The sequence below is a fragment of the Limanda limanda genome, chromosome 22, assembly GCF_963576545.1.
Source record: "Limanda limanda chromosome 22, fLimLim1.1, whole genome shotgun sequence".
NCBI lineage: Eukaryota > Metazoa > Chordata > Actinopteri > Pleuronectiformes > Pleuronectidae > Limanda > Limanda limanda.
In genome coordinates, this window is record NC_083657.1 from 5,564,167 (window position 1) to 5,583,679 (window position 19,513).

Genomic DNA, 19,513 nt, shown 5'->3' on the forward strand with positions numbered 1-19,513 from the left:
GTGATATGTGTTGCAGCTTGATGGAATTGAAGGGGTCTGCTGGGGCCTTGGAGGAGGCGTGTCCCAGATGGCATACGGATGTGGATCACACACAAATTGGATGTGAGCCCAAAGTGACACACATGATAAATGTGGTGAATATCTCCCAAATGGCCCAGTCACATATCCACAAATTACCTTCTGAGAGGGATTCCGCTCTAAAGCTACATTCTATGAGACAGAGTGAGACTCTATATGCAGAATTATTTCCCCTAATCAAGCTTCCAAAGCAGATCTATCCTCCTTTTCACCCTTTGAGCTTGATTGAGCCATTTAAGGAGTAAAAACCTTCTACTACAGCAGCCTGGCTTCTTCATAAAGAGACTATCTGTCCTATGTGCCATGTGGACACAGGCGTACAGGACAGGAACACACACCGGCTGCCTTGCAGTGTGCAGAGTGACTAGAGAGCCGGGCTAAATTTAGACCCTGCTGCATGTTGATTAATAATAAAGTGTGAATGAGGGTGAGTGTGGGAGGAAGTGGTGGAGAGGAACAGAGAAGGAGGCCGGAGCTGCCAAAGCTGCAGGGAGACAGGTTTGTCCTCCTCCATGAGAGAAGGTGCAGCAGCAGCAGCAGCAGGAGGAGGAGTGAATTCAGAAGGAACAGCTGATGGTTGAGGGGTGGGATGGCTTTTGGGGGGTGTACATGATGGGAGGGTCCAGGGGGAGGATAAACAAACCCAGGCTTTGGGTGGGCGGGGTGATGGCAGAGAGGGGCGGCGCTACTGTACTCATATGAAGGCAGAACATGTGTATTTACTCTGAATCAGCCTCTGTTGTTCCAGCTGAGCGCAGGTCGGGTTCTGGAGGCACCAGCGGACTTGAAGAGACCGTTTCCTGTTTTTCTATTCGCTCGCAACGGGACCGGAGCAGCTTGTGGTTGGAGAGGATGTCTCTGGCTCCTCAGCGCGCACCTGGAACGAGGAAACACTGAGCGCTTTTTTTCAAACTCTCTGTTTTTTGTTGTTCACTTCGGAGGCAAAGCGAAGAACCCGAGCTATTCCCCTTTCCCTGGACACTGGAATATGCAGGTTTGATGCTTGTGTAGACCCTGACCTGTGGCACCACCTGTGACACCACCAGAAGATCCCAGCTGTTTCTACAGCTGTGACCTTGAAGACGCAGCCTGGCTCCGTGAGAACAGGACAACTGCTTCTCTCTCTCTCTCTCTCTCACCTCTGCACTTTATAATCGAACCTTTTATTGCCACTAAAAAGCTCCACGGGCACAGGTTGCTGACATTGCATCACGGGCACAAGTTGCCTCATCAGATAAGCAGGGCACGTTTGGAGGAGGAGGCTTTTACGCACGGTTTGGAGGAGGAGGCGACTTTTACGCACGGAGGAGACACTGGTCAGGTGCCGTGAGGTGCAAGAAGAAGAAGAAGAAGACTTTAAAAACCATTAAAGACCTCCTCTCAAATCGGTTTGACCATCACAGCCACTAACATGACGGAGGGTCCCAGACAACGCGGAAGCACAGCGGGCTCCTTCAAGGATGGAGCCGGAGACAACGCGTCCGAAGGAGGGGTGGAACTCAAGAAGTCCATCGGGCTGGTGAGCGCCTGTGGCATCATTGTTGGTAAGTGACATTCATCTTATTAACCCTATAACACTTCAGCTTTTGCCTGTGTTAATGTGTGAGAGTGACAATGACCAAATAAGGGAGACAATCTGTTCCACCACCTGTGTCCCAGTGTGAGACTCATCCAAGCTGAGTGAGTGAAACTGCACTGGGATCAGTTTCCTCTTCTCATTTAATTACACTCTTTATGTTTAACTCACTATATTTAGTTTATGTGGAGTGGTTTCGGAAAATACATTAATCTAAATCAAGATAAAAGTGTATTCGACCTGTTTTTTAAGTTGATCGTACTTCAATCTAAAATATATTCTTTAAATAAACACATTAAAAATCAGTTAAATTAGCCAGATTGATAATTAATAGAGGTCAGAATCCATTTAGTCAGAGTTTATGATGCATATGAGTGTGGTTATTGAGGCGAGGTTGTATTTTAACAACCAGTCAGTGATTCTCCTGCAGCTGCAACACTTCCACAGACAGAAGGTCCAAAGGGAACAAGCACGTTTGAGATATAGAAAATGGCACCGTTCAGTTTTATAATCCAAGATGGCTCGAAGGCATTGAGTCAGAAGCGTCTCAGGCTCTTGCAACATGTCTCACAATCAGTGAACTTTTCATCGTCTCCCTGTCACTCAACCAGCGCTGATGATGTCACAGCCCTCACTCGTCTCTGATGCTCTGAGGATTCAGAGTTAGAGAAGTTTTTAGTCTCCTTCGGTTTGGTCCTGAGTGAATGGAGAAATACAACTTTAAAAGGGGGGGTACAGTCTGCTAAAATAGCCCCTAGTGATGTCACAAGGGGCTCACATTGATTTGCATTGTCGGTAATGTGGGCTGCACATTTTGAACCCAGGATAATTTAGCATCTGCTTCCGCAATTCAGACGATTGTGTCTTTAATCTGTCCCCTGTCATCTTGGTGGAATATTAAAACTACATTTCACTGAAGTCATCGAGTGACTCTTTAATAGACACATGAGCTGCATCAGTTTGTGAAGGTATTCATTTGTTTTTCCCCTTTTCAAGTAAAATTGTTCAGGTGCTGCACTGCTCTGGTATTCGGTCTAGTTCCACCTTTTTACTTTCTTTCCTTTTTTACCTGCTAAGTTTGAAGTCGATCGGATGAGTTCAACTCAAACAAAACAACCGAGTCAACCTGTCCCTTATAATCAAAGTAATGAAACTTAACACTTGCACTTGACTTTGTAATAATTGGGTTTAAAATGATAAATAACAGTGTCCAGTCAGATGAGATGTAACACCATCAGACACCTGATAAATCCACGTGCACACACAGAGGTGAGTCCTGCCACAGGGTTGGGGGGGGTCTTACCGTTGACCTTGACAGGATGAGGAGCGTGGAGGGGATGACTCACTCCACTCTTGTGTTTCCACGGTAACGGGAGGAAAGGAGAGGATGGGGGATTCCCAAGTGGGTTCGCTGAGTGAGAGAGGAGAGAGACAGAGGCTAAAAGAAAGAGAGAGAGAGAGAGAGAGAGAGAGAGAGAGAGAGAGAGAGAGAGAGAGAGAGAGAGAGAGAGAGAGAGAGAGAGAGAGAGAGAGAGAGAGAGAGAGAGAAGAGAGAGTGAGATGTTGTTGGGAAGACCTTGTTCCTTCTCAGGGTGAAGGTCTCATTCCTGCTCTGCTGCAGCTCAGGCACATTTTTATGGATGTTTTTACAGCTGTTCCGGGGCAGTTATCTTGTTCTCAAATCCTGACAGATCCCTAAAGATCTATAAAAATCCTCTTAAAACAAGCGCTCCCTGTGCAGCACGCTTTCACTCCACCCGTCAGTGCAACATGATGAAATACATCACAGCCCATTGTCTACCGACTATCGAGAAACAAGTTTGATTTGTTTATGGCCGTGCAGAGTCCGTGCACTTTGACGTTCAGTCACCAGACTGCTCTCGGCTCGGGGGGGTCGTGTCCTGGACCTTCGTGCTCGTTCAGCTCACGTTGTCATGTGCGTGGGGGGGGGGGGCGTGAGCTCAGGTGACTCGTCTGATCCCTCCGCTGTGAACATGCCCCGCAGGGTTTCCACGAAAAGGGCCCGAGCACATCAAACACTTTCGTTGGCTATTGTCAGGCTCATGCATTCATCACACACACACACACACACACACACACACACACACACACACACACACACACACACACACACACACACACACACACACACACACACACACACACACACACACACACACACACACACACACACAAAGAATCAGAAATGTGCAAAGCCAGGAATCAGAATTCGAAGTGAACTTTTGGCCACGTGGAGGAAGCCCCCGCCCTGATAATGCTGTTTTATTAGCTGAGCTCCGTCTGAGCCGGACCCCAGGCTGTGTGTTTTGTAATAGAATTGCCACAATTCACATCACTTTGTTCAATTGTTACCTCTTGTAAAAGTGAATTACGCTGCAAAGCCTAAATCCTTAACTAGCAGATTAAATGATTTTATTGTTTAGATCCAAAAAATGCAAAGCCGCTTTGATTTTGTTATTCGAATTTGTGATTTGGCCTCTTGTTAATGGGAGAATTTCTGTTTGAACAGGGATCTATTGACACAGACAGGAAACGTCAGAACTGTTTTTGCAGAGCTTTAAACAGGCAGATCAGGGTTTTATCATAACGCTGAACAAACACCCACATGCTCGGTTATATTCACAGCTGGCGTTTCGTCGAGTGGTGACATTCAGTCGTGAGTCAGGAGGAGAATAATGTAGAAAATGTCTGTAAATGATGAATTACAGGCAGACAACATTTATAATACAAATCCTATAAAAGATCACATCCCCCATCAGAGCTCTTTTAATTCTGTGAAGTCTGAAGTGGAGCCTGTTGCTGTCTCATCAAACAAAGTCCCAGAGGAACAGAAATGTGCTCAGGGAGCAAGTCTGAGGCCGAGCCTCTTCCTCTGTGAGACAATCCAGCAACAATGGATGATTTCACAGTATCCTGTGGCTGCACAAAGAGAGATTTAGTCTGGAAACGTGAAACAGACGGGGACACACTGGACCTTCAGACGGTTTTATCCTCTGCTTCTCTAAATTCTTAAGATCAGGATCAAGAGCAAATACAGGAACAACACATAAAATTGTGAAAAATGTGGTCAGATGTTCCCCTTTGACCTGGTTGGAGACAAAAGGATGTAAAAACAAGGCAAGAACAGGAAACATGGAGATTCCACCTGACTCAGCATTAGTCTCTCTCTCACACATGCAAGCGTGCACATTTGTTCGCCCCCTTTAAAAACACCAGTGTAAAAAGTCAACTCAGGGAAACTCCCAGCATTTCCCCACAGCATGTTCACCTTTACCTGCCTTTGAAAACGTCCTGAAACGTTACTCTGCAGACGCTCAACGGTGACTATGCAAGAGCAACAAGTACTGAGAGGTCAAAGGTCCGGGCCTGACCTTTGACCTGGCCCTGACTATAAAAATGGGGATGGTTGTCTTTGTCATGTTTTTATCTTTTACCTGCAACTGGAGTTAGATAAGCAATCGGCTGCATGTGGAGTCTGATCAAGTTGAACACGTTTGCATGTGTGAAGCTGCAGTTGAGCACATGGTTTAACTTGAGTTGAAATCGGTTGAACTTTACGATGAATTCATAGAGGTTTGGTTCAGTGGTTCCAATGATCTATAGCTTATTGATTTCTTAATGATCTATAGCTTATTGATTTCTTAAAATGAAGCCGTGGTCTGGTTGTAGCCTCAGTATGAACACGAGCTGTCGGCAGTTTAACCGAGAAATCATTTTTCTCCTCCACTGGTGTTTGAATTTTAAATTTAATTTGTGACCCGTTACAGCAGCACTCGAATGTAAAAGCAGCCTGACTATAGTGAGTTATATCGTGTGGACACATAGAGAGAGAAATAGTTTATCAGCCTTTGTCGTATTGAAACTGCAGCTACAAATGATTTGCACGTGTTCACTCCCCGGTATCATTCACACCTTTGACTTTTGTACTGTAAAAATGTCGCTTATCACCCGATCAGCCCGTTACGATTCACAACCTTCAGCCTTTGACCCCCGATGCCTTTTTCCTTTATCGCCCGGCCGTCGAGTTCAAGCGAGTCACAGCCGGGCTGAATCTGACGGGCGGCTCTCTGACCTCCGCTTTGCCACAGCGCCGGCTCCTTTCATGTCGGACCTGAACCCGACCCTCGGTCTCTCGGCTCCTGTGTAAACTGCCAGGAGCTCTGATGCTCATTGAGTATGTCAGGGCATTATTATCCCCCCCCCCCCCCCCCCGCTGCATCCACATCCCTCTTTGAACTCCTTCACCCGCTCTCTGTTTTGCTCCATCTCCTCATAACTCTTTGCCAAGTCAGCAGTTTGCAGGTTCCCACTTTGCCTGCTTCATCACTCTCATTTCTCTCTCTGTCTCTCTCTCTCGCTCTCTCTCTCATTTTTCCTGTCCCATTTTCTCTTTTTCCAGCTGTTTCCCGTCGTCACAGTCCTCTCTCGTGGTCCTGGAGCTGGAAAAGCGTCTTGATAACCTTTAAAACCCACTGAAGGAAAATGAGAGGGACTTGTGACAAAGGGACTGTTCAGCTATTCAGTTTGCACTTAAGTTATGGGTCTTGCAAGGGACCGTTTTCAAAATAATGGTCACAACTGGCTCAATTGATGCAGAGATGAACTTGCTTTTATTCCCTACGCTTCAAGATAATAGATCCTAGATACCAGACTTCCCATGATGCAACTGGATAGCATATATTTGAATAAATGACCATGTATTTCAGACGCTATTTTCTCAGACATGACTCATCCAGAACTAATCTCCTGTGACTTTTAATCCGATCTCCTTTTCCATTCGTGCTGTAACCTGACTGTTTCTGTCCTTCCTCCACCAGGTAACATCATCGGCTCGGGTATCTTCGTCAGTCCGAAGGGCGTGCTGGAGAACGCCAGCTCCGTGGGCGTGGCCCTGATCGTCTGGATCATCACCGGCGTCATCACCGCCATCGGGGCGCTGTGCTACGCCGAGCTGGGCGTCACCATCCCCAAGTCGGGAGGAGACTACTCCTACGTGAAGGACATCTTCGGAGGCCTGGCTGGGTGAGCAACTTCTACACATTCAAAGAGACATATTTTTACACACGACCCTAAAGGGTGTGATTCTAGTCTCACTTCATCACAGGAGGCTGACATATTGATTCAACAAGGAATAGGTCGGTTAGGGTTTCTCTGGCATTTCCACCTGATCAAGTCAACAAATCTGATCAAGAAAAACACGTTTCTAAACGCTGGAGGTCAAAAGTACCGTCTGTGAGTGAATCGTCCACTTCTCAAGACCAAGGGGCCTCCCACACAATTAAATTAAATTTGACAAGGATTTAGGGGAGCATTCCAACATGTCTGCCTCTCTTTATCCCGCTGGATGAGCTTTCTGATGCGGGTCAGACATCTTGATCCAAAGCGGGGGGTCTCCAGCCTGTAGATGAAGAGTAAAGAGATATTGAGCCAAAAGACTCATTTGTCTGATGATCCCACAGACGAAAGAAGTTTCACAAGCGCTAACTTACAGATTAGGGACGTTAACCTGGGGGGTGTCTCGTCTAAAATGAGCTTCAACCTACACCCACCTTCCGTCCATCCATACATGGACGTCTCTAAGGTGCTTGGGAACCACGCTAATGTTATTTCCGAGCAAAACAATATCGTTTGTTGCCGTAGATTCCACACACACTCTGCCTTTGCCCAGACTGTAAACACAGATTGTTTTTTCAAACTATCACAGGGTTATAATCAGACTGTTTGGGGAGAGGAATTCCACCAGACCAAACAGCCAATGATTGTTTTTCTCCCTTTGTACCGTGGCTATCAATACACATCAATGAACTTGTACCTCCAGGGACTTTGTAGTTTCCGATGCTCAGTTTGAAGAGTCACCGCTTCCCTGTGCCCGCTGTCGAGGATAAATAAACCGTGTTCAAGGGCTGTTTGTTTTTCTGCCGTCCCGTTGCCTTTATCCCCCGTGAGTGCGTATTTCCATGTGCGCGTAAGTCAATAACCTGCCGCGACGGAAACACTTACATCACCTCGCCGCAGCTGGACGGAGGCGGGTTCGCAGAAAAGCGGAAGCGCTCGTAAAGTTGTACTCTCAAGGACGAGCTGATTGGACGGCGTTTCAAGTACAGAGGCTCTTTGTTATGTTTATAGACGACTGAAGGTTTGTGAAAGCGGGATATGAAGTATCGAAGGTCCTTTACTCAGGTTTTTAGAAGTAAAACACATATTTGCTAGTTTCAAGAGAGTGTTGTTTTATATGACTCACTTTGAAAACCCAAACTATTTGAATCTGTTAATTGGGGCTTTTGAAACTTAAATTGGGTAATTTTCACCATTATCTGACAGATTAAACAATTATTCATCCCGAAAATAATCCACAAATTAATCCATAACAAAAAAAAATGAGGATTTGAAGCCCTGAAAAGTCTGAAACCATTAAATCTTTATTGGTCATATATTTGAAGAAAGATATATCAAATTAAGGGTGTATTATAAGTAGGGCTGGGCAAGTTAACTCGTTTTAATCAAGTTAACTCAAGTGATGAGTTAACTCGATTGTTTATCCGCCAATTATTTTCTTTTTTCCTGTTCTGCAGCAGTCAGCAACAGACTTTCACAAAATAAAAGCCTGACTTTCACAATAAAACAATAAATAATCAAACCTGAGTTAATGCAAGATAAAATAATTAATCGAGTTAACTCATCACTTGAGTTAACTCGATTGAAACAAGTTAACTTGCCCAACCCTAATTAAAAGCTATTAACGACTTTACTTGGACTCTTAGTTAGATTAATCCATAGTTTAATATATAAAACCAAATATGTAGAACAATAGTGCATTTTATTTTGAAAGTGAGAGCCGTCAAAGGTCAAATAAAATAAAAATAATGTCTAGGTAGATATTTCAGTAAGAATCGGTCTGCGTTTGAACTTTTGGGTGTTAATATGTACACTTACACACAGAAACACACACGCACACTTACACTTACACACACACGCACACACACATTCCAGCGAGACACAATCCTGTTAACGCAGTCAGGTGTAATGATCCCTCTCTAAGCTTTCGCAGAATTCTTGGGGAAACAGGCCCCGGGCTCCTCTGCTGCTCTCCGCTCTCTCTCTGTCTCTTCTCACGTCTGTGCTGAACCTGCTCCACTGCACCGACACCTCACTCTGTACAGATGCTAACAGCTGCACAGGTCACACATCTGTCTGTCTGAAAGTCCATCGCCAAGAAATAAAAGTATAGCTAATGCAATAGGGCCCAGCATTTGTCTCCCTCGACTATTAATACCCTGCTTTGAATCTGTGAAAGAAGGATGTATATGGCCTCTGTACCTCTGTGATGTTTATTCTGACCTCTCCTACACACTGCGTCTGATCCTGACCCCCTGCTGTTTCTCCCCTCCTGCTAACCGTTTGTTCTCTGTGTTCTCCAGGTTCTTGCGTCTGTGGATCGCCGTGCTGGTCATCTACCCGACCAACCAGGCTGTGATCGCGCTGACCTTCTCCAACTACGTCCTGCAGCCGCTGTTCCCCACCTGCTTCCCCCCGGAGATTGGCCTGCGTCTGCTGGCTGGCGTCTGCCTCCGTGAGTAACATGTGACACATCGACCAGAACATCCAGCAACTCCAATATAATCTGCAAACATATTTAAACTCACTTCAAGAACATGGTTTACTAATGAAGTTATCACCACATTTTCTAAAATGAAATGTGAGAGGTTATCGTCATGACAGGAATTTGAATTATGGGGATTTAGCACAATCTTGAACATCTACAACTTGCATCTACAAGAGCTTCCTCCTCTGTTCCGTCTCACTTTTGTCAAATCAGCAGTGTTCACTTCAGCTTTATTTCCCTAAAATCAGTTTCCTCTCAGTGTCCTGACACAATGACGCGATAGATGAATGAAATGGAAAGAAAGTGGCATTTAAGGAATAAGTGAATCCTTTTCGGAAGGTTGTATATGTCTGTTAATTGAGAGCAGCTCATCCAATCCTAAGATTATTTTACCTTTGTATTTTTTAAGATGCCTAAAGAAGTTAAACAATTTATAGTTCCACGATATAGCCGCAGACATCTCTCTAAGAGTTATATATAGATACAAGTTTCCTATAAATCCATTGTGCAGTTTTTGTGTAATCCTGTTCACAAACAAACAAGCCAACAAGCGGACAGGGGGCGGAACCAGTGGGTGTAAAAGTATTTCCTGACATCATGCAATCGAATATCTGCTTACAGCAACTTCAGCAATAATTAACATTTGAACGGTTGCACTTGGAAATAAAACATTTCATATGACAAAACATTATGCAATTTTAAAACCGTTTTCGCTGCGTCTCCTGGCAGATTCAGTTTTGATCAGGCGCCAGTGAAAGAACAGGAATAGCCTCGAGAAAAACGGAGAAGGGACCCAAAGGTTCTCTGAGGCTGCTTGTTGAGACACGATGTTCAACAACTGCCAGCAAATCTCAGCTATAATAAGAGACAATCTGTGCTTTCAGTTACAAGTCAGTCAGGACAAAATGTAAAAGTGTCTCTGGTACTGCACCCAGCAGCTTCAATCTGCTGTTTTCACACCGCATCATCGAAAAGCTGTATTAATAACACGCCAGTTATTAAAAGGAGTCCCAGATTGAATGACAGGCTCCATTCATCCAGTTTAAACCGTCTCGGGACAAATATTTTCCTCCGAAGCGCTTCTTGAAGCAGCTAGAGCGGAGGAAACATGTCAAAACAACTGGATGAATGTGTTTGACCGCGAAGTTCACACTCAGCGGTCACATACTGCAGACGCCCTTCAGACGGAGAGAGAGACAGGCCTGGCTGCGGAGGAAGAGTGTGTTTATTGTCCCCCGTGTGTGTTGTCGCATCAATGTGAAGCAATTCTTGTGGCTGGTTACGAAAGGCGAATGCCCCAATCTGACCTGTCAAATAAACACCCCTCTCTTCCGGTACCGCTGTTCTCCTGTGGGAGCTGAGGCCTAAATGGTTTTGACTGTAATGGGACAAAAAACTCCTTTATTCTCTTTTAAATCACAGCTCTTCTGTAGTATCTGCAAACTGCAAACAACTGCTACAGGGATGTCCAACACTTCTGTCGTTAGAGTGCGTGTTTGGGACAAAGGGGATGAAGCAGCCTTGTCTGAGGACATAGTGTTGAGATATCTATGTTTTGTTCTTTATCTTATGACTATGTTTTACCTATATCCTATGAACAATATCAGCTGTATAGTGTATATAATCAAAAGTGCATAATACAAAGTATAAACTGTGGACTGTGAACTGGATAACTGAAAACAACATGGTTTCTACCGTTGGTTCCTCAGACGAACTGTGAGCCAGAAGGATGGAACCAGGAACTTGATACCCAGACAATACTTAGAATAAGCTTAGCTACAATTGTTTTTTCTTAGAATAAGGTGTCATCTTTTTGCAAACAACTGCTACAGGGATGTCCAACACTTCTGTCGTTAGAGTGCGTGTTTGGGACAAAGGGGATGAAGCAGCCTTGTCTGAGGACATAGGAGACGTCTCTAGATTTGAAAGTGAAGCCAGGAGGAGCCACCCACTCTTTATCAGATGGTTTTGACGTTTTTATTTATATTTAATTGTCATGACGTAGAGAAATCCCCAAACAAGTTGAGTCTCGGTGATCGTGCAAAGTCCGAGATGCTTGGAACAGCGCTCAGTTCCAACTGGGTGAAGCAAGCTGGTAGAACTGGAGGAACTGGAGCTGTCATTGACTCACCTGCCACAGCTCAGCACGGCCCTGGGGAGGAAGCTCACAGTCCCCACTGTATATTTTTTGAATTATAGAAATTCAAAGGAATACAGATCCACGTATTGATCACCTGAAGACGTTAAAGTCCTCAGTTTATCAGCTTTTCTTTTGCTGTTGTTCTTTTAGACACATGTCAGTGAACAGAGTGAAACCTTCTCTGCCAGACGGAGTGTTAACCTCGGCACCGCTCTGAACAGTTTCAGTTGTTTTGGTTTGGATTAGAGTCTCTGACCTACATTTACCTGTCGCTCGTGACCCACTTCCACCAGCGTCCTGAAGCAGGATGTGATTAGCTGGGAAAAGGCTCTGCTCCATTCTGGTTGGTCTTTAGTTTAGCTGAGTGTGATCGCCTCTCGTCTTGAGTCAATTAGACAGATGTTGTCAGGCGGCTTTCAGGGGAAAACAACTTGCTGCAGATGTTTTGTGCCTGTTTTGTTCAGAGGGGGGAAAGTGGGTGAGAGGTTGGCTGCTTTCTCTTCCACACTGATGTCATCCTTGTTGTTTACGAGGTCAGGTTTGTGTTTGTCTGCTCCGATGTTCAGAAGTGTTCTCTGCTGGATTTAGTATTAGAGCACTCGGGGGATATCACATGACTTATTGACCTTCAAATCCAGCCGGAGCCAGACCCGAGCAAAACCCAGACGCCAGAGACAGGTCTGCTCGGTTCAATCCGGAGGGCGAAAGAAAAAAAGAAGGTTTTCCAAGGTGTATCGTTTCAACAACACACGGAGGGGTGGGTTTGTCCCCGGGGGTCCGTCTCTATAAAGAGCCGAGTACGAGATCATAACTCTGTCCCGTCTTCCAGCCGGCTCACACATGATTCAGCAAATGTCCATGCACGCATAACACGCTCTGTTCTGTGCGCTCAGCTTACAGACAGCTGAGCGGCTCCCTGGTCTGGAGAATGTGTCCTCAGATGTTTACTCGCTGCAGAAAAAGATCATGTGGTTCCTCGACCGACTCTGTTTACTGGAGAATTAAGAGGTTTTAGACGTATTTAGTGGGTCATTCAGGGGGAGCTGATTGTGCCTGTGTGTATGCAGTGCAAAAAAAAATGTGTGTGTAGAATCTTTCATTTCCTGTTTTTTCGTGGAGAAATCTGTCTCCGCAGCTCTTCTTCCTGCCGGCTGCCGTTATTAACTTTGTTTGTCGGGAAGTTTAAGTCCTAACTTTTCCACTCGTTCAGTTTAAAACAACCGTCAACTCCTCCACGGCGTCTGAAAACCTTCATCTACTACGTGTTTGTCTCAGGGCAGAAGGGCCACGCGTGTCTGTTCACGTGCATCTGCCGTGGTTCCCTGCCGTGGCAGCTCAGCTCCAGAGTGATTTAATGTGATGAATCTAATCCCACACAGTCAATCGGGCCTCGTTTCTAATGGCACCCTGTCGGCCTGAACCCACTGGCCCACAGGACCCAGCAGTATAGATCAAATCCATTAACTTAGTCTGTGTTTTCCCCTAAAGAAGACCTAACCATATATTTGATTGTGTATTTATTGTGTTTGTTTTCTTGTTGTGGGTCTGTTTAGTGCTGCTGACGTGGGTGAACTGCTCCAGTGTGCGATGGGCGACCCGGGTGCAGGACATGTTCACCGCCGGCAAGCTGCTGGCCCTCGCTCTCATCATCATCATGGGCATCGTGCAGATCTGCAAGGGTAAGCTGCCTCATGCCATCTGTGCATCCATGAATGCAGGTGTCTATACAGTGCATTCCACACACACACACACTCTTGCGGGTCGCTGGGGTTGCCTCGGACAGTATAGACTCCCCGCAGACGCCACCGGGGTCAGCAAGTTGCTGGGGCCCGTCTTTGGGTTAAAACTCACATCGCTAATATCCGCATGCCAGCAGGGGGTTTGCAATTCAAACATGGCTGAGGGCCAGTTGTTACAGGGGCCACAATGACCATAGGCCCCTGTAATAACACAAGAAGGATTGCTGTGTTTGAAGGTAATGAAGAATCCAGAGGCTGATTCGACCCGGGAGATTTGGGTTGATATGTGGAAGAGCCGAGTCGACATATTTTCATGCTCCGTGCTTCGAAGGGATTGAAGGAAAGATTTCTAAAGATCCCGTTTGATTTGGACATTTAGTCCCAAACAGAGGACTTGATAATGTCTCAGTGGAGTCAAATCACAGGGATTTAGTGACTTCTACAACTTCTTCTGCACACTGACCACATTCGATGCTGCGTTTCAGCTGGATTCCGCTCAGGTGGCCCAGTGGAAATCCGTCCGTTTACCCCCCGAACCAGAGGGTTCAACCTTCTAAGTCAGGCACTGTCATTCACCAGAATAATGGAGTTTTAATGGAATACATTTTCTCTTCTCTCACCCGATCTGCAGGAGATTACTACTGGTTGGAGCCAGCCAACGCCTTCGAGCCCTTCCAGGAGTACGACGTGGGTTTGATAGCCTTAGCCTTTCTACAAGGCTCCTTTGCCTACGGGGGCTGGAACTTCCTCAACTACGTCACGGAGGAGCTGGTGGACCCCTATGTGTAAGACCCTTTGCTCTTTTAGAGATATTGAGTTCAGAAAACAACAACTAAATGGGTCACTGCCACTGGGAAATGGCGGGTTTAAAAGCTGCTTGTCGCCATAGCAGTGATTAGCAGTCGCATACCAGCTCAGTCTCCTGGTTTAATCCCTGTTAAAGCTCTCTGAAATTTATTTAACTTAGCATGAAAGAACCCCTCACTGTCATTCCTCCTGTCCGGCCTCTGGCCTCCACTAATGTCTCGGTGTATGAAACGGTTTATCTTTTAATTTCCTCTGCAATACAATCTTTCATTTCTTTTAATAACGTTGGTATCCATTAATACACCTCCACCTAAAGTACCGCTTTTAATTTCCTGCTTCAAAATCCACCCGTCCCCTCCTTCTCTCTCCAGATTCTGTCAACTCAAATTGTCTTTCCTTTTTTTTGGAATTGTCTGTTTTGCAGGAACCTGCCTCGCGCCATCTACATCTCCATCCCACTCGTGACCTTCGTGTACGTCTTTGCCAACATCGCCTATGTCACGGCCATGAGTCCTCAGGAGCTGCTCGCCTCCAACGCCGTTGCCGTGGTGAGTGGCTGTGATTGTGATGCAGGGGGGTCCTGGCAATTTCATTCAAACGCCCACTGATAGTAGAAAGCCTCTGTTGACCCCTAGTGGTCCCCGTTGGTCAATGCAAGTCAACCTTTTATACAGGACTAGTTGCTTTATTATAGAAAGATAGATAGAAAGATAGATAGATAGATAGATAGATAGATAGATAGATAGATAGATAGATAGATAGATAGATAGATAGATAGATAGATAGATAGATAGATAGATAGATAGATAGATAGATAGATAGATAGATAGATAGATAGATAGATAGATAGATAGATAGATAGATAGATAGATAGATAGATAGATAGATAGATAGATAGATAGATAGATAGATAGATAGATAGATAGATAGATAGATAGATAGATAGATAGATAGATAGATAGATAGATAGATAGATAGATAGATAGATAGATAGATAGATAGATAGATAGATAGATAGATAGATAGATAGATAGATAGATAGATAGATAGATAGATAGATAGATAGATAGATTACTTTATTCATCCCCGAAGGGAAATTCAGTCGTCATAGCAGCCGGTATATTTGAATACAATAAAATACAATACAATACAATAAAATAAAAAATATTGAGGTAGAAAGAATAAAAACAGAAACACAAGATAAATAGGAAGATAAGGTGCAGTGGCAAGATGATGGTAATAGTACTGATGATATGATGGTATTGTTATTGTTAGACAGTATATAAAAATAGTACAGTATATATAGTATATAATATAACATAATATATATTTATATATGATAGTAATAATACCAATATAATAGCAGTATATAGTAATAATGGCAGCAACAATATATATAATAATAATAGTAAATATATAGTGATGAACATGATCCTAACCTTCCTCCTCCATCGCAGACGTTCGGGGAGAAGCTGCTGGGAGTCATGTCGTGGATCATGCCCATTTCTGTGGCTCTCTCCACCTTCGGGGGGGTAAACGGTTCCCTCTTCACATCTTCGAGGTTTGTGGACAATCTTAGAATCTGTGGTTCTTCCTCCTGAGAGCTGAATAACTCAGATTTAGCTTCACGTAATCAGCAGGTTGTTGATCTCTTATGTTTCTCCCTCCTCTCACAGGCTGTTCTTTGCCGGCGCCAGAGAGGGACACCTCCCCCGGCTGCTGGCCATGATCCACGTGAAGCGCTGCACCCCCATCCCTGCTCTGCTCTTCACCGTGAGTATCTTCTCCTTCAGAACTCACTCTCTTCTTATAACGTGACTTAATAACTTAAACCACCCTCTCTTACCCTCCCCCAGTGCCTGTCCACTCTACTTATGCTGTGCACCAGTGACATGTACACCCTCATCACCTACGTGGGCTTCATCAACTACCTCTTCTACGGAGTCACAGTTGCCGGGCAGATCGTCCTGCGCTTCACACAGCCCGACATGCACCGGCCGATCAAGGTCTGTTCACGTGCTTCACAGTATTTTGAAATCAGGTGTAATTGAAGAAGAGTTTAATCGAATTCAAACAGGAATATCTACGATGTCAGATTTGACCGTGTTACTTTGTTCCCGTCCACCAGATCAGCCTGATTTGGCCGACGATCTACCTCGTCTTCTGGGCCTTCCTGCTCATCTTCTCGCTGTACTCCGAGCCGCTGGTGTGCGGCATCGGCCTCCTCATCATGCTGTCCGGCGTGCCCGTCTACTTCCTGGGAGTCTACTGGGACAAAAAGCCACAGTGCTTCCATCGCCTCGTCGGTAAGTTACTAACAAGTTCCATCCAAATCCATCAATCCTAATTCCTCCCACACACGTTCTAAACAGAGTGGCAAAATTCCGGGAATATTCAAAGCTGGAAACTTTCCATGGGAATTAACGGGAATAAACTGGAAATTTTGTGGGTAATTTATACTAACTGTGTTTACCTTGTCATATTCAGACATAAATATAAACATTTTGTTGTGTCATAGGCTGATTTGAGCCCTGAGGAAACTTTGGGCACTTGACTATATGCTTCTGCATCGTTGTGTCATTCTTAACATAGGTCTTTGCACAGTATTTTCAAATGTACACAGCCTTTCCTTCTACATTGGATGGGGTGAAATGTCTCCACACATGAGATAGTGCACGTGGCATTGTTCTGTAGAATAAGATGAGAAAAAAGTTTGTAAAAAAACGCTAATGCAATGCCAGAGATATAAATAGTTAGCCAAACAATTGGAATCGTGTGTAAAAATATTTTACAACTGATGGATAAATGAATGGAAATAGGCTAGATGAACAGATGAACAATCCTCAATCAGCATGCTAATATATTTTCCCCAGTAATATCATCGAAACTTACCTGACTAGTCCTGCACTCTACAGCAGGCCTCAATAGCCCTGCTGTAGAGTGAAGCATGCTGGGAGTTATCTGTGCATGTGATGGAAGAATGCACAGTGGAGGGTTGAAACTCAACGTGCAGTGTGTGCTGCATTCCATACATCTTTAATATAGAGTTTTGAATGATGTTTTTATTGCTCAGCGTTTCATTTGCATAGTTTTTTTTTTTCAAAATTCCCAAAATTCCCGAGCTTAATATTCCCATGGAAAGTTTCCGGAAATTTACCGGAAACTTTCCGCCCCTATGCAACCCTAGTTCTAAACCATGTTTTTATGTCGTTTTTCCTTCCAGACAAGATGACAACCCTGGGCCAGAAGTTCTGTGTGGTGGTGTATCCGGCCGTCAGCAGCAGCAGCGGGAGCGGAGAGGACGGAGAGGAAATGAAGGAAGCTCTGTCTCCTCTGTCCAAGGAAGAAGGAGACAAGTCAGCGGACTGCTAGAACCCACCGCCCCCCCCCCCCCCTGCAAGCAAACAAGCGAAAAACAGACGCACACAGAGACACATGCAAACATGCAGTACATCCCAGTTTGTAGTGGATTAACTGTATCGACACCTGTGCCACCCCCCACCCCACCCCACACACACATTGCCTTTAAGATTTCCTGTTTGGTTTTCAGAAGATCGGTCATTTCTTTCGCCAAATATAGTGTGAGATGTTTTAGAATCACCTCAAACTTTTCTATCCGAGGTCTTTTTAAAGTGCAATAAAGAAAGGTGAGCACCTTCCAACTTCTCAGTACAGGCTTAAACAATTTACTCTTAATCATCATCATCATCCTCATCATCATCCTCATCCGCCCTCTCCCCCCGCCACACACTCTGCACACTCCTACTGTAAGAGCAGCGTTTTTTTATTTATTTTGTTTTTTACTATCAAACAGACTGTGACGCCTGCGAAAACACCTTTATTAATCTTCAATTTTTTTGTTGCCACCTTGTAAATTTTGCTTCGTCGTCCGCTCAACACACCAAAGCTGCATTCTGATCCAGATCAAATCATTTCAATGTCGGCGCGACTGTGATTCCAAAATGTCTCTATTTTCTTTTTTGTAATTGTGACAATTGTTGATATCATGATGTTATTTTAGTTTTAATACTTTAATTGTAGTATTGTTGATATTTCTCTCTATTTTTTTTTTTTATTCAAATGGGCCTGTTTTTTTACTCTTGAACCTGCAAAGCCTTGTACACCAGAAGGCTGATGTGGGATCTGTGTTTTGTGTGGGTAAGTGTGCAGGTTAATGATGCACAATTCTTATTAATTGCCTTAATTAGGATGTATTCTGTGCCATTGAACCAGTTTTCACTGTAGAGGCGGTTAATCCTCACGCTTAGCAACAGAAAAGGAGTTTCGAGGTCTCGCATGGACACTACACAGAGAATTAACCCGTTGACACTTTAGGACGTAGGCGACTAGGATACTCACATTACCGTTCACCACCATTTGCATTGTTTAAGTGCAATTCCCGACACCGACACATGTGAATGCCCGTGTGAAAACAGATTTTTTTTTAAAAAGGCATTGATTGTCTTTCATGTTTTACTGCAAGTATTTCTGTAGTTCAACACATAGTTGTGTTTAGATATTATTTTGTGCTTTATTTAGGGTGTAGATAAGGAAAAAAAGAGCTTTACATAAAAAGAAAATATTTTGTGATTGGTGTTCACAGGCAATAGTAAGAACCGAACCCCGGATTGACCCCAGTCTGTCGTCTGGTTAGACTATCTATACTTATGCTGTATATTATTGTAACAACACTCTTTCACACTTAATATAACTTAACGTCTGCAGTCTTTCTATAAACTGTTAGTGTCTCAGGGCATCGCCACTGCCAAATCTCCACAGAGCCGACTCGTGGCTTCTTCTACTCCAGTCTGCTCATGCTAAATGTTTGTACTGGTGCTCGATCCTTCAGCTAATTCACTCAGAAGAACGGACGCACACACTGAGACTTTCACTAACTACAACTATGACAAGCACCATTAAAGTTTGGCCAGTACTGTAAAGGTTGCTCTTGTTAAACTCTTCGAGAGGAACAGGGTGTCTTGGATGTCTTTACAAATACAACGATTGTGTTTTGTGCCTGTACGGTTATTGTGTATTTACAGTATGCACAGATTTCATGACAGTCTGTATTTTTGTCTTAGTAAATAAAAACCACTGACTAATGTTTGAATTTGTAATTCAGGGCCTCATTTATATTTAAGTAAATGCTCCGTGTCTTTATCTTAATCCAACTGTCAAATCATGAGAGATAATGTGATTCAATTCTGTACTTCTTTAAATAATGAGAGGACATTCAATTTGCAAAGTTTCACTCCAAGTCTTAGCCAGACCCCAACTGTGCATAGATGAGGCCGGAAACTGCCTCCACCTCAGAAATGAAATGCTGCAACTTTGTGCCATATCTGGAGAATTTGACTTGTGTCGGACTTTCTTTTGCTTTAAATCAGACCAAACCAGATCTTCAAAGTGGAGGAAATATGAAGTTTCCTGTTGTATCAGACATTATGTATTCTGTCTCGCTTCAGCAATACATCATCCCACTAGCACACAACCCCTGAGGAGAAGTGTTCAATCGAAATCACTGGTGTTCACTCTGGTCTGTAATGAAC

At 44.3% G+C, this 19,513-nt stretch overlaps 1 protein-coding gene across 1 annotated transcript; it reads left to right on the top strand.

Moving 5' to 3' along the window:
• The first annotated feature begins 1,442 nt into the window (after positions 1-1,442).
• Positions 1,443-19,070, top strand: slc7a8a (solute carrier family 7 member 8a). Its single transcript, XM_061066521.1, has 11 exons — positions 1,443-1,622; positions 6,493-6,697; positions 9,094-9,245; positions 12,972-13,097; positions 13,789-13,942; positions 14,389-14,512; positions 15,422-15,525; positions 15,641-15,737; positions 15,821-15,970; positions 16,093-16,270; positions 17,188-19,070. Exons 1-11 carry the CDS (start codon positions 1,490-1,492, stop codon positions 17,334-17,336), a joined length of 1,572 nt encoding a protein of 523 aa, XP_060922504.1. The 5' UTR covers positions 1,443-1,489; the 3' UTR covers positions 17,337-19,070.
• Positions 19,071-19,513: the final 443 nt, after the last annotated feature.